The sequence below is a fragment of the Dryobates pubescens genome, chromosome 5 (genome assembly GCF_014839835.1).
Source record: "Dryobates pubescens isolate bDryPub1 chromosome 5, bDryPub1.pri, whole genome shotgun sequence".
In the NCBI taxonomy this organism is placed as follows: Eukaryota; Metazoa; Chordata; class Aves; order Piciformes; family Picidae; genus Dryobates; species Dryobates pubescens.
Window position 1 is genome coordinate 41,329,112 of NC_071616.1, and position 15,556 is coordinate 41,344,667.

The 15,556-nt window shown below is 37.3% G+C and overlaps 1 protein-coding gene across 4 annotated transcripts in view; it reads left to right on the top strand.

The window, feature by feature from the left end:
• STRN3 (striatin 3) overlaps nucleotides 1–15,556 on the top strand; it is a 58,740-nt gene that overhangs the window by 18,181 nt on the left and 25,003 nt on the right. For all 4 annotated transcript variants that reach the window (XM_054162098.1, XM_054162100.1, XM_054162099.1 and 1 more), the window contains exons 2-7: nucleotides 2,432–2,535; nucleotides 7,783–7,856; nucleotides 9,724–9,805; nucleotides 10,097–10,276; nucleotides 10,711–10,843; nucleotides 12,451–12,592. In XM_054162098.1, the coding sequence (XP_054018073.1) occupies nucleotides 2,432–2,535; nucleotides 7,783–7,856; nucleotides 9,724–9,805; nucleotides 10,097–10,276; nucleotides 10,711–10,843; nucleotides 12,451–12,592 (715 nt within the window). The remainder of the gene's footprint in view (nucleotides 1–2,431; nucleotides 2,536–7,782; nucleotides 7,857–9,723; nucleotides 9,806–10,096; nucleotides 10,277–10,710; nucleotides 10,844–12,450; nucleotides 12,593–15,556) is intronic.

The window sequence follows — 15,556 nt, forward strand, 5'->3', positions numbered from 1 at the left end:
GAATTGGTTTAAGACAATGGAAGGAATTCCGTTGTAACTGGGAGGAAAGGTGAGTACCAAATTGTTCTGTGCCTTTTTGTTTCCCAATTTTAGTGCCACTCTGCCTTTAATCATCAATATAGTTGTAAATCATCTATCTCTCCCAAGAATTGTTTCAGAGGAAAGGAATATCTTAAGGATTGAGGAGGTTGTATTATGTAGAGAGCATTTTTTTAAAGCTTTTTTCTTTGTCAATGGAACCTAAATCAGTACAATAACCCTGAGGGATGCTGATCTGTTCACTTTATCTGTTTTTATTGAACCTCAGATTTACTGCTTTCCTAAGAAGTCAACACTGGGAAATTGTATGTTAATTTCTGGGGCTCGTAGTCACTGAATGTGTCAAGTGATAGTTTTGACACCTCTCATCCCAAGACTTAAGGAAGCAAGCTGATTAATTTAAATTATAAAGCAGATCCACAGTGATCTTGTTCTTGGCTTTGTATTGAGGGTGTTTAAGTTAATTACCCCTATTTCTAACCTCAGGATCTTAAGTTCTGCATAGACAACTTCGTTACACTTCAGCCATGTGACAGTAGCAAGTATATTCTTGTGTGGTAACTTTTCTGCTCATCCTTTTGGATCTTGTGAGGATTGTTGTAATTACTATTGTTTATTAAAGATTTGTTAACTTTTTTGGTAGGGTATACTTTGGGGGGTTTGTTTCCATAATGTTATTTCTGCAGTATACTGTTTCTTAAATCACTTGGCTTATTCACCTGTGTGGTTGCAAAGTGTGAAATCCAGGCAGTACCTAGCATTGTGTGTGACTGTTTACTTCTTGTGTGTTTTATGCTTGGTTGGGGAAAATTTGGATAAGTTGGGCTTGTGAAATTGTGAGATCATTGTTTGAGATACTAGAGGAGTGCAAATGAAGTATAATTGTAGTTTCCTCCAGAAGTCTGTTAATTTTCAATTACAGTCAGTTTTGTAGTACTTTTTAGAACCTAAGCAACTTGGAGTTTAATTGTTGCTCAGCTCCCTTCACCCCCTTCCATTTGGAGCCCAGTGTTTTAGAGGCCAAGATCCAGAATCAGCTATCTTTTGGCTTGAAGTATCTGTACAGTCATTACAAGTCTGCTTATTTCTTCTGTATTAACATGCACTATTGACTGTATTACTCTTTCTCACCAAGTGGCATGGCTAATTGAGAGTGCTTTCAAGACAGACTTTTAACTCCTAATTGCCTTGTTTTCACTAGGATTTTAAATTTTAATTCAACAAGTAGATGGCTAATGCAGGGTGAAAAAAACACATTTTAGTTTGGTTTGCCATTGAATGTAAGGCCAGAGGGGCTGAAATCAGTGCCCATGTGTGAATTTTTATATGGTGACACTGCTTAGGCTTGAGAGAAGAATGCTGTTCTCCTGGTCAGACTGTTTCAGATGCTAAACATTGAGAGTAATGAAAATGTACAACCACTCCCTTTAAAACATGTTCAAGGATAGATTAGGTGCCGACTATAGCTCTGGGTTGGTTTTTTTTCTTCATTGTGCCTCCTTTTATAATGAAGTTGTGTTATTGATCTTAAGCTCTGTGGAGCAATGTGGTCTCAGTTTTACTCTCCTACTTTTTAAAAATCTGTCTCCAAAAAAAAAAATTTGTATTGAATCTTGTCTTTAATTAGATACCCAATGACTTCAGTCAATTTCTGAAGTTATAATGAGGACAAAGGAGTTTATGGTTTTCTGTAATGATGGCCAATCCAGTGATGTTGTTAGCTATTTAAATGTTGTATTCATACATGCAAATCCCTTGTCTTCCCCAGGACAAAATAAAAGTAGTCCCTTCATGCTTTGCCATGAAGAGACTACTTTTGCTCAAACATACTACCTTTATTTTTCAAACACTTGTAAAAGGTCTAGTGGACAGCTTTCACTAGTTGAGAGCTTGTGTGTTCTGCTGAATTTGTTGCTACCTACTTGGTTAGCAGGCATGTAAGAAGCTTCACAGCTTCTTTGTAAGTTACATGGGTAATGTGATTGACACAGGTAATGTGTGTGACATCAGGCCATTTTTTTCCTGTTTAGAACAGCACATTAATAGCAATTCTCCCTTCATGTTCGATGCTTCAGCTGTCTTCAGTGCTAAGTAAAATGAAGCCATAAGATATAGTTGTTTCCTGTATAATGGATTTGTAAGTTCTGTATTTCAGTTCATGTATCCATCTCTTAATCTGTTCATTATACTGACATTAAATCTAAGTTGCTCTAAAGTGTGCTGTGTACCTATTTTAGTATGACTTAGGTTTGTTGGTTTCTTTGGGGTTTTGTTGTGGGTGGGGTTTGGTTGGGTTTTTTTTCCCCCCTCCCTTTTGAGATGCAAGAAAAGTTCTGGTTTTGGAACAGGATGGCAAAAATTCCATAACCTCTTCCTCTTTCTTGCCTTTCAGGCTCGGATTGCATTTTTACAAGGGGAAAGAAAGGGTCAAGAAAATTTGAAGAAAGACTTAGTGAGAAGAATAAAAATGTTAGAATATGCATTAAAACAAGAAAGGTAGGTATACAAATTCTTCAGCTTTTATCTGACCTGAAAGGCTTTACAGACTAAAAGGAGGTTCATCATGTAATGTCAGCTATTTGTACTAAATGATTTTGTGTTGCTTTATGTGAACTGCCTTTATGGTTGATCATCTTAACACTGTTTTCTGACCAATTTAATGTCTGCTGTAGACAGTTGTGTAATTTTCAAGTGGTTTGGCCCTCATGTCTTAGACTCAAAGTTCAAATTGGACAGTTTCCCTTCTCTGAGTTAAGAGATGCACTGAGTGAGAATAAACATTTCAAAACCCTTTATTATTTACTCTTCAATGGTATTAAACTTGAAAGGATGAAATATATTTTGCTCTTGATTCCTTGCAATTATTGTGTATGTATTGCATGATGAAAACTATCTTGTGGCAGAACAGGATACATTAGAAGGTAGTGCTGCATTTTGAAGTATTGCTGGGTTTTTTGTGGTAGGTGCTAGAATTTCTAGTCCAAGTGCATTTTCTGTAACATTAATGCTTTAAAAATGACAATTCCATTCAGTCTCATGCTGGCTCATGTCCTTCAAACCTATTTGCCCTTCTGTTGTCTGGTTATTTAATTTGACCAAAAATCAGTATTTAATTTTGCAAAAACACTAGAAAAATGAACTTGTCATGTGCCTGTTTTCAGTAGTGGACTCAAGTCATATATTTGATTCTATCTTGCATTTAAAGCAGCTGAATTCAACAGTGTAAACATCTTGAGGGTTAGGCAACAATAGGTAGCCTTTATTTGTTTATTTTGATCTGAAGAGAACATTCCTGCCAGAATAAACTTAAGATTTTGTAGCAAGGTGTAGTAAGACTTCACCTGGACGTTTTGAAGTTATTTGTCCCAAGAGTCAGTATGCCTAAAATACTGTCAGTGACTATTACAGAAAGAGCTTTGATTAGACAGTTTGATGTTAAGAAATGCTGCTTTGGCAAGGATGGCTACATATACCTCTGTGGGAAGTGTCCAGTAGAAAGATGCTTCAATAAACAGTATATGTTCATAGTCATGTTGGCAGATCATATGTTTTTTTGGTGAAGCGTTGGGCAGGAAGCATCTTATTTCTTCATTCCTCCTGTCCTTGAAATGGAAAGTAACTCCCAAGTTTCCAACCAGTATAAAATTGAAAGTTACATTGTTACAGCATGAAAGTCTGGATTCTAGGCAGATGAAAAATATGCTAACTGTTGGGGTGTGTGTACTCTTCCCTTAAAAATCAAAGGAATAATATGTTGTTATGGCAGACTCGAGTGTCTTGAGTATAAGTAACTTTCTGAAGTTGAAGGAAGACATTTTGCTTATTTTTGCAATAATAAACTTTGTACTGCACAAACACCTTCTGCAAATGCATACCATAAGGCTGTGAGGCTTGCCTACTTATTGGGAGATAATTACAGCTGGAGAGTGAAGGCATACAACAGAATGCAGAATTTGAAGATGAATGGCATTGGTGAAACCTCACTCCTGCTTTCTCCTGAAATGTAGCTTCCCTTGTAGTTTGACTTCCCATGAAACTCCAAAATTCATATCGCAGAACCACAGAATCAGCCAGGTTAGCAAAGACCTCCGAGATCATCAAGTCCAACCTTTTATCTAACACCACCTGACAACTAGACCATGGCTCCAAGTGCCACATCCAGTCCTTTTTTAAACACCTCCAGGGATGGTGACTCCACCACTTCCCTGGGAAGCACATTCCAATGGCCAATTACTCTTTCTGTGAAGAACTTTGTCCTCGCCTCGAGCCTAAACTTTCCCTGGTGCAGCTTGAGACTGTGTTCTCTTGTTCTGTTGCTGGTTGCCCATCCCCCACCTGTCTTCAACCTCCCTTCAGGTAATTGTAGAAAGCAATAAGGTCTCTCCTGAACCTCCTGTTTCCCAGGCTAAAAAACCCCAGCTCCCTCAGCCTCTCCTCATGGGGCTTGTTCTCCAGACCTCTCATAAAATGAGCTAGAAACTTGCAAATGCATACAACAGAAGCAAAACAGTGTAAACATACGCTTTGCTTTAGTTCTTGTGGCTAGTGGGTACAAGCCTGCACTGCATACTTTTCAAGAGGAAAAAATCTTTGCTTAAGATCTAGACAGAATCCTCATGGAGATTGCTGAAAACAGGAACTGAAACTCTCGGGTTGGTTGGTGAATGTTTGGGAGGCAACAAATGTCCAGTAGTTTGAGGGCATTGAATTGCAAAGCTATAATGGATTGAGTAAGAAAAGTAACCAGGTGGTGTACTTGTCAGTGCATCATCCAAGAAAGACAGCATGTTAGCTACTTGATTGTTGCACCAAGTGCAAGGTTAAGGGTAATGGATGTCACCTTTTTTTTTTTGCCATCGTTCCTCAGGAGTGAAGAATTACAACTAAAGAAAAGAAGTCAGCCTCAAAGCAAAATAAATGCTGAGAATTTCAGACATGAAAATTGTCTATAGCAGTTTTCAGTGTTGCACCTGATTTCTGCCCCAACCCCTTTCTCTTTCTCATGTTGCTAACTCCCTGATGCTGTGAAAAAGTTTAATGCAGTGAAAGAGCAGATTATAGGGAGTCAGTTTTTTCAGAAAAAGGGTGAGAAACAGGACATTGTTGTGTAACATTAAATGAAATGCAGGAGTAGTTACAAAATAGTGTGATATTTCTGCTATTTAAGTGTGTATGCAACAGGTGTGATAATGCTTTAGAAGAGTGAAATTATATTTATTATTTTAATGCCCTTTAAATAGCCCTATATCAATTTTTTGCTTATAAAATCAGGCCTTAAGTAGTTAAGTGTATGGAATTTTTTGTTTGCAGCTAGTGTATATTCTTTTATGATGCTTTGGAGACCAAGCCAGACTTGTTTTATGTACTCTAAGCCACTCTACTCCCAGCTTCATTAGCAGAGTGCTGTGCTTAAATTAATAAGACTTGCTGAGATTGTAAAACCGTGCTTACGTTCTTGACTTCATGGAATTTGAGCTGGAGCTGGCTTATTTCCTTGGCAACAGAATGGTAGGATTCAACAGTTAAATAGCAGCAAGCATTTAACTCAAATTAGGGCATTGTTTCTTCTGCTCTCACTTTTTCACTCGTGGAAACTTAGCCTTTGAAGAGCATTAAGTCAATACTAGAAAGATTGAAAAGATGCTTCTTTACTGTGTAGTGTGGCACAATTACATCACTGACTTGTCAACAACACTGTAGCTTTTTAAGCTATGTACTAATGACCCTTGTTTGTGTGACAATGCAGAGAGGGATATGTGTGTAAATATATAGCTTATTGGAATTTGAGAACATTAATTTCTTACTGGAAAATTGAAGTTGAGAATCGGGTGTGATGTGAAACACAACAATCTCATTTCACGCAGCAATATTTGGCATACTTGTTATGGCCGGTCATTGGTACAACGTTGGATACATCATCTTCTCTAATGAGCAGTTAAAGCAGAATTTTAATGAGTATTTTGAAATGTTAGCCCCAAAATGGGACAACTGCTGCTAAATAGTATTTGCCACATGTGCATTGAACAATAGTGAAGAAATTCAGGTTGACTTTTCATTTACAGTGCTTTATTGGCTTCACTTGTAAATTGAGCGGAAGCATTTCTTAAGCTTAATTTGACTTAACAGTTTCTTAGTTGTTTTCATTTTGTACATTTTTGTTTTGTTTTTAACCCTAAATGTACTGTACTTTATAGGGCATATAAATCATGTCTATACTATTTCCTGGAAAGCTTGGTGGAACAAAGCTTTGTGTCTCAGTTTGAAGAGAGCACCTGGGGTAGACATTCGTAGTACTTCATTCTTACCACATTCTTAGTACATTGTTACATCCATTCTTACACAGATGAAATAGGAAGATATTCCCAAATAACTGCAAAAAATACTGTATTTGGCAGTCAGTTTTGAGGTCACACAAATAGCCAGTCTTCAGGAGCCTTGCAGTTTTTCACTTAGAATGCAAGCTATATGAAATACAGGATTTTTTCATGCTGTAAAAGGTCAATAGTGCCATCTACTGACAATTTGTTAATGAGACTGCTACTAATTGCAGTTTAAGCTGAAATGTCTGTACTCTACAAGCAAGTCTTCAATATCATCAAATATATCAGTTTAAAAAAACTTAGAACAGTGACTCAGCCATTTGAGAAGATTTGTGGAAATCCTTTCTTTTGTGCAACACACGTTCCATTATGCATCTTTTCTTGAGAAGTTTCCTGTTTGAGAGCAGTCTTTAAAATTGGTGGGAGCTAGATATGTTACAACTATTCTTAAAACTTTGGTCAAGTGCTTAGAGTTATGGGGACAACTGTATTTTTTAGAGGCTTCTTTCGAGTGTGGGTGCTAATACAGAGAGATTTCACCTTGGCTCCACTGCAGAAGGTCTAGGATTCTTTTCCCTGAGATTTTGAGTATTTTTGCCAAGGATGTATGAAGCAAAAGTTAAATTGTGACAGATGTAATGATAAAGTTAATAAATTCCAGGATATAGATGTAGGTAGCTCATGTGATATTCCTGGAGGTAAGGGAAGCTGAAGACATTTTGATAAGCAGCTTTGCTGGAGGATGAGATTTGGGAGGCTCATGCATATGTGCATGGAAATAGTACCACCAAGACTGATTGTTTTAAGAAGTGATAGGGAAGCAGAGGTTAGGTGATCAGAGATTAGGAGCTACGAAGGAGTGAGGCATGTGTGTAGGTGGTCTGAGCAGGAATCAGAAGCTAAGCCTTCAGCAGTCAGTATGAAGGAGAAAGAGAATATATGTGATGAGGGAAACTCGCACTGTTACATGGCTTTTCAGAGGGAAGGAGCTCTGTCATAAGCAGAGGTAGATCAGGAAAGCAAATGAAGCAGAAGTTAAAGGTCTCAAATAGGCAGGACTTCCAAATAGGAGGTTCATTCTTTGTAGGGCAGTTGGTTAGCTATGACAGTGCCACAACTGACAAGATAATCTCTGCTAAATGGTTGAATCTTCTAGTTTTTGAAAGATTCTCTGAGTAGCTGACATGAGAAAATCCAAAGTCCTGGTGAAAATACTCAATTCTCATCTATGGGTTATTTGACAGTTTATCTCAACACTGTGCTCTTGATAGAAGTAATTGTATGGTGCAAGAATTATCCAAATCAAACTGTGGTGATAAATTGCATTGTATTGGTATGATTGCTTTAAATGGGAGTAGTAGAATATTTTGAGTGGATAAAAGCATTGTATGCCAGTTTGCTGAACATTTGCATAATTTTTCAGGGCAAAATATCATAAATTAAAATATGGCACAGAATTGAACCAAGGGGACTTGAAAATGCCAACTTTTGAATCAGGTAAATTTTATATATATATATAAAATAGACTGTTTTAGTATCATTTGTTCATGCACTGTTCTAGATCTGCTGTGTTAATTTATTGCAGCTTGCAGTCTCCCCACCCATGTGTTACAGAGGAGATGTCTAGGAAAGGTGTAGTATTCAGTAAAGATTATTTAATCTGTAAATAAAAAGTAATTGACCTTCCCTTTATTAAAAGAGCTCTGAGTGTCCAAGAAAGCTCTAAATAATGGTGGACAGTTTCCTAGTTAGCTGTTGTTTTTTCCCTTCTTGGAGGATCTAATATTTTTTTGCTGTTGTGCCACCCATGCAGAAGGGAAGTGGATAATAAACATAAATACCGTTGGGTTTTGGTGCTTTTATAGGATGCTAGTTTTTAAAGAATGAGGGGGAAAACTGGTACTAAAGTGGCCTTAAAAAAATGCCATTGAGTTCCTGTTTTTATCTTAAATGAAGGCAAAAAACTCCTTAGAGGGAAGAATATACTATACCCATTGGTACTCCAGATTGTCTGATTTTGCAGTATAGATAAAAAGTTAAGCATAACAGTTTTGCTCTTCACAGTATTATAGACAGAATTTTTCATGACAACACTGACCCATTTAATAAGGAGAACTGCATGTTGCTTCTCTTGAGAAATGTAGGTCTTTGGGAAGTCTCACCATTGGCCTGTGTAACATGCCTTAAAATTGGGGTCCACCAACTTCTGTCACCATCACCCCTTTTTTTAGTTTATTTTCTTCTGCTTTAGAGATGCCCCATTTTGGGTCCTTCTACACTCAGGTGAAACTAGACTGCACAATTCTTATTTCTTGCTTGATGAGGTTTTTCTTATGTTTAAAAACTCTGTTGAATATCTTTTAGTTTGAACCATAGATTCTGCCACAGTAGAACTGACAGTGGGTCTGCATTGTAGTTGGTTAATATAAATGGATGGAATCTGTTGAACTTGGCATGTTGGTTTCCTCCAAATGCTGATAGGTCACTGCTGCTCTTACTTTAACTAATTTTTCCATATTGCTTTCTAAGCATCTCTGCTTTCTGAAAGAGATCTGGTGTGTATCCTTAGAATTAACACTTCAGCTGATCATTCAAGTTAAATATTTTTCCAGTTCCTTTTCTGCATGTTAAGAGGTCAGGGTTTGTTAATTTTTTTTGATGCTGTAATGGGTTGGGGCAGGTCCCCTCCCCACCACAGGCAGAAATAACGACTCAGGCAAACGGATTGCAAAAGTGATGAAAGTTTAAATAGAAAGCAGTGAATGTTACAGAAAACCCAAAGCGCAGTGACAAAGAAAGATCCCATCCCCACCTGAGGGTGCATGCAAAACCCCCAGGGCTCCTTCTTCCCCCTCCCTCTGCTGGGCTAGTCTCAGCTGGCCAGGCCTGAGACTGCCCATCCCCCTGTGGCCTTGGGCCTAATCAGGCCCATGGCCGGGAGATCTCTCCCCCAGTTACCAAGTCTCGGAGAGGGAAGCAAAGAGGAAGTGCCAGACTCCGCACTGGATCTTATAGTGGTGCAAAGAATTATGGTAGGAAATACACAATTTCCTGTGTCCATCCCTCTGGGCTGGACTTCTGGACACAGGAAGTGAATGCACCAGGGGGGCACCCAGCTCAAACTACAACAGATGCTTTAGCATAGAATCAGGAAAAACAAAGAAAAACACTGTGTGAGATGGCAACCTATGTCAAGCTTTTGTTAAAGATTTGCTTTGAGTTTCATTGGTATCTTGTGAAAAAGAAATTGATCTTTGAAAACAAAGAAACAAACCACATGCCCACAAAACCCCCCAAACCTAAGGCAAACAAAAAAACCTCAAACACAAACCCCCCTACTCAGCTCTGACACTGTGTCTTTCAGAAGAAACCAAAGATATGGAGGTTCCTGCCGTACCTCAAAATAGCCAATTGACCTGGAAGCAAGGCAGACAGTTACTGAGACAGTAAGTAACATTGTTGAATATTGGTATCTTCAAACTTTCCTCTGCAGTATGAGGAGCTGTATATATGCTTACTTTATGAAATAGAGTAATAGAGGTGGGCAAATACTGGACTTGGTTGTATTGAGCTTTAAGGAGTCCAGAGCTGAGTTTTCTGTGTGAGGTAAATAGTGACACAGCTTATTTTTTCATAAATGATATAATAGTGGCATTCATTTTTAATAGTCAACACTAATTTCTTTCCTTTTCCCTCAAATATGCTTTCTTCTTTTTTTCTCCTCATAATTCATGTAGGTATCTTCAGGAAGTAGGTTACACAGATACGATATTGGATGTACGCTCCCAGCGGGTAAGGTCTTTGCTTGGGCTCTCCAATTCAGAACCAAATGGTTCAGTAGAGACAAAGAACTTAGAACAGATCCTCAATGGGGGTGAATCCCCTTCATCAAAACAGAAGGGACAGGAAATCAAAAGGTAAGTGAAGAGATAAGAACTTCATTAAATCTCTTATGCTCAGTCATTGATACTCACTGTGAGTTCACATTGAACTTTCATCTCCAGAATCTCTGAATGCCTGTGAGTGTAGCTGACTATATGTTATTATGAACTTAAGCAGAACTGATTTTATTTAGGAAGAGATGTATCTTATTACATACATGCATATTATACATATATACAGGGAAATATGTAATGTAGTTGCACTTCAGTCATATAACCACTTGGGAATTGTTATTTTCAGGAAAGATTCTGTTGGGTGAGATTTTATAAACAGGAACTGTAGGAACTTCGTACAATTGTGTTTTGTTGCTTTGCTAGTTTTAAAGCTTGAGCTGTTAGGTAGCAATTGCATTTAATCTGGTCTTCTACAATCTCTTGAAGTAAAAAGGATTTTCTGTTAATGTTTTCAGGAATTCTGGTGATGTTCTTGAAACATTTAACTTCTTGGAAAACGCAGATGATAGTGATGAAGATGAGGAGAGCGACATGATAGAAGATATTGCAGAAGGAAAAGAAAAGCACCGGATAAATAAGAAACACAAAGTAAAAAGATTTGAGTTACTAAATATTTCATTTTAATTATTATTAGTTTTTTAATATGCATCTGAAATCCCACTTTAAAAGGGATGTCTTTTTTTCCCAGTTGATTAGGAATGTGTAATGCTACAACGTTTGTTGTAATTTTGTTATCTGAATTTGTCCAGAGGTGCATTTCTGGGAAATGCAATTGTCATTAGTGTGTCACCTTTAAAACTTAGATCCAACCAGCCATCCTGTTTGCAAATGTTAGTTAATTGGTGGTGCCCATCTTGGGTTCTCTGCATGCTTTGAGTCCTTTTAAGGGGTAAATTGAGCAGAATGAAATATGCATCCTTCCTGAATTGTGTAGAAGGTAGGGATCGTTTCTTAGAAGGAACTACATTTGGTTTTTTGAGCCTACAAATTCAGTGTCAAATACAAGTTTCATTTTTTCTGTTATGCAGCTTTTTACTACATATGTTAAAAACCTAGCAGAGACTTGTCTCTAGTATCTTCTGGTCAAAGTTCAGTTTTGTTCTGTTCTCCTCCATAGTTTTCCATTCTGTAAGAAGCTTTCTAGGTAGGATAAGACTGTATTACCTATCTTTTTGTAGTCCTTTCTCCTGTACTGGAAGGGTCTCCCTGTGAATGGAGTCTCTTTGTCTAAAGAGGTTGATTATGAAAATTGTACAGAGATCTGTAGCATGCCCCCTCCAGCTGTGCTGAATTTTGTTCAATAACAAAGGCCTTAGCCTGGTGTGATGCAAGTCTTAATACCCTGACTTAACTTGTCAGAAGGGTTTTCTACCATACCTTTGGTATTGACTTGCACTCCTGGTAAATATATTAATCTAGCAATCAGTTGAATAGTTTTGTTGTTGTTCAAAAGCAGTAGATTCATAAAAATATTAGCTAATACGTGCATTTCCAAGCACATGTGAAGACATTATGCTCCTATTCTTTCACTCTTCATGAAGCCTGGTTTTGTAGAGAGTAGAAAGATCATTTGTAGTTATTTTCATTTGTATCTTTCTGCAAAAGCATACAAGTCATTAAAACATAACCCCAAGCGGAAGTTTTCTTCACCTGCAGAATGAAAGCAAGCTTTTCACTGATGCCTTGGTAGGGAGGTTGTTTTTCCCTGTGCTAAGGTAAAGTTGTGGTAGACTAGCAAAAAGGCATTTTTCTGAAAACACCTGATCTTCCAAGCTTATTCTGACACTGAAATAGCAATGAGAAGCAGAAAGCAATAAAGACTTCTGGACTGGTAGAGAGCACAGCTTTTTTCTAAATCTTCTCTGGGGTGCTATTGATGCTGCAAGAAAACCAGTGAAATTTTCCAATTGCTATGTTTTAAACAGTGAAGGCTGGGATGTATATGATCGGTTTTGTTGCTAAACCTGGTGCCACTATTCTCTCCACTTCCTAATAATCACTAGACTGCACTACTCTTGTTTTTTTGTAAGCAGCTCTAGGTCTGCCTATATCTAAGTGTCCTTTTTCTGCATTTCATGTTGAAAAGTGTTTTTCCTTTGCAGCCAGGTATTCAGAGTAATTGGTATAATTTCTAGCCTAATTATTTGTACATCTGTACGTGACTCAACTGCAGAAAAATATGTATCTACTTACAGATTGGTAATGAAGGTTTAGCTGCTGACCTTACAGATGACCCTGATACTGAAGAAGCTTTGAAGGAATTTGATTTTTTAGTGACAGCTGAAGATGGTGAGGGAGCTGGAGAAGCTCGAAGTTCAGGAGATGGAACAGAGTGGGGTAAGATGCTAACAAAAACATTGAGAAATAAGGAATACTTGTTCATGGTAGTACCTAAGAGCTGCACAACCTACTGAGATGGTGTGGATGTGTGGCTGATTGTGTTGATCAAAGGCTGATGCTTAGAAAATAGTGTATTGGATGCTGAATCTTATCTTCATGTCCATTTATGCTGTTGTAGTTGTCACAATGCAATTATAGCTACATTTGTTTCAGGTTTTGTATTTCAGAAAACATTCTCTTTCCTGAATGAAGGTCTAGGATTCTGAATATTTTTTCATTCAATTTGCTTTCAAATGTAGTGTTTTGGTAGGGTTTTTTTTTTCCTTTTTAAAAAATTTGGTTCTAATCAGGACCCATAAACTTTTTATGCTCAAGGTAAATGTGGGGGTTTTTGTGTTCTTGTAAAAAGGGGCAATTGGTATATTTAGCTTTTTGTGCTGAGATTTGTAGAAGTTACTGCTAAAGTGAGTTGCATTGGTAGAATCAATAGAATATTTGTTGGGGCCCAATTTTTGTTGATTTTTAATTCTAGAGTGGATAATAAGTAGGTTACTAACTGGATGTGAAACAACATGTGCTAAGTGTTATGGCTTAAGCTCCTGGAGCCTACGTGTTTCAAAAGAAGAAATTGAGAGAGAGAAATTGAGGAGGAAAAAGAATAATGAACCAAGTAATTCACATCTGCCTTAGAATGTGAGCTTGACTGTCTTAATTTTCTGTACTGTGGCACAAGCAGTTTTGTGGTTGCATCCCATCAGTCTTTCATTGTAAGGCCAAAAAGTGCCACTGATCATCTTGTTTTGCCCATTCTGTGTCATTGAGACAATGAATTTGTCATACTTAACACCTCAGTGACAGAGAGGGCATAAAGGTCTACAGAAATCAAAATGCTGTGGCACATCTTTGAGGAAAATCATCCAGTCTTGATTTAGAAGGTACCAAGGATTAAAAAAGCATTTCTTCCTGGCCCTGAAGCCAAGGTTTTGACTTTGTGTGCAGCATCCCTTCAAATGTATGGCGATGCAGGAAGTTCTGCTTCTATCGTCAGTCTTACCACTCTTGTATACAGAGGGAAGGACAATTTGGTTTTATAATTCATGTAGTCAAAGTTTTTTTACCCATTTTTTTCAGAGCAAACTGCTGAAACTTACTGAATTATCTTGTCCACTGAAATTCCAAATTTCCAGTATTACTTTTCAGCCTGCTGTATCTTTGTCATCTTCTGTTACCCAGAGTGTGGGGGGGATTCTGATTCATGTGCAGTGCTGACTTTGGAATTTAGAGGATTTTTTTCAGACTTGTTTTCAAGTGGTTCATTTGCTGTCCCAAACTTAAAATAAGACTTAAACATCTATTTTTGACACCAAATTGACCCACTGCACTTTTCAGAGAGAAGTTGGAATGTCTTTTTCCACAGTTTCAGTGAGGCACAGCATTTTTGGAGTTTCTACAGCCATGTGACACCTTTTCAATATCAGCCAGTTTAACTGCATCAATTCCATTGTTAGCAAAACACACCTGAGGCAAGGAAGTAGTGAGGAGAAACTAAACATAAACTGACTTTCCATCATAGACAGTATGTGTTCTCAGTTCTGCTGTATGCAAAGAGTTTGTTACATATATTTTGTACTAAGTTACTATTTATATGAGTCAGGAGACAAACTTTCAACTGTAGTAGCAATGCTTTTTTCATAGCCTGTCAAAGAGTTTAGTACAATTATTCTTTCCTTCAGTGAGTGTTTAAGGGTACAGTCTATTTTATGTACATGCTTAAGTGGCATGTCCATTTCAAATGTTTAAAGACCATGCTTCTCTATCACCTGTCAAAAATAACATTTCAAACATTGTCCTACTTAAATGCCTTCTATAATAATACATTGTTTAAACCAATTTATTTGAGCCTGTCACATTATTTCAGACCCTGTGAAACTGTCATTACTTGAAATCTCCAGATCCATTCATTTATTGGCTTATGTTCTTATGTTATTTAAATACTTGTCATTATTTCCTAAACAAGTGCATCAACCATCAACTTCAGTTTTTCAGTTAATTTGTCTGTTCTGTCTTTTCAGCTTTTTTTTCCTTCCTGTTTTAATTTTCCTGTCATTGGCATCCTTCCAATGCTTCTTACTCTTGCAAAGATTTAGACTTTGTGAAAAAGTGTAAATGTTTCTATGTATCTTTCTTAGAATGCTTTTAGTTGGTGTCTGAAAAAAAAACCAACCTTCTGATGTTTAGACTCTAAACTTGTTACCTAGTCTGGCTTTTATTGTTACTTTCAATGTTTAGTCCATGTATTATCTTCAGGTCCAACTTTAGATACTCTAAAATATTTCATTGCAGATTTGGTAGTTACATTTTTGCTATTGGAGACTGCTGCAAACCAGCCCCAGTGTGGAAGTTTGGGTTGCCTTTCTTTTTCTTTCCATCCCATGATGCAGCTTTTTATGAACACATTCTTTTTAGAAGTTCCTCATGTAATATACTTTGAGTCTTAAGTTATTTTCAAACATGATTTAAAATGTCTTGTCATGGGGCCTGTTTTATTTAAGAGCAGCTTACTTTCACCTTCAAGATAGTGAATGATGAACAAATTCAGTGGTAAAGAAAGAGCTGAAGTTCTTAGTACATTAACAAAAGAATGTACATTTTGGAATAAAAGCTTTGTCTCATGGTAATCCAGCATCATCAACAGAAGGATTCATATAGAACTCCTGTTGCTTTAAGCCAACAGGAGTAAATGCATAGTTACACATTCTGTAAGACATTACAGACGCTACATATTACGTAGACTTCATGTTCTGCTCATGATTTTGATGTCTGTTCATCACTGAATTTCTCCTCTCCTGGAAACACAAAATTTCTGTTTACAGCTGGGCTGTGAGTCAAAAAATTACTAACTGTGCCCAGAATTCCAGGTGACTAGAATTCAGAGTCTCTTGGGTTATCTTTTTAACAAAT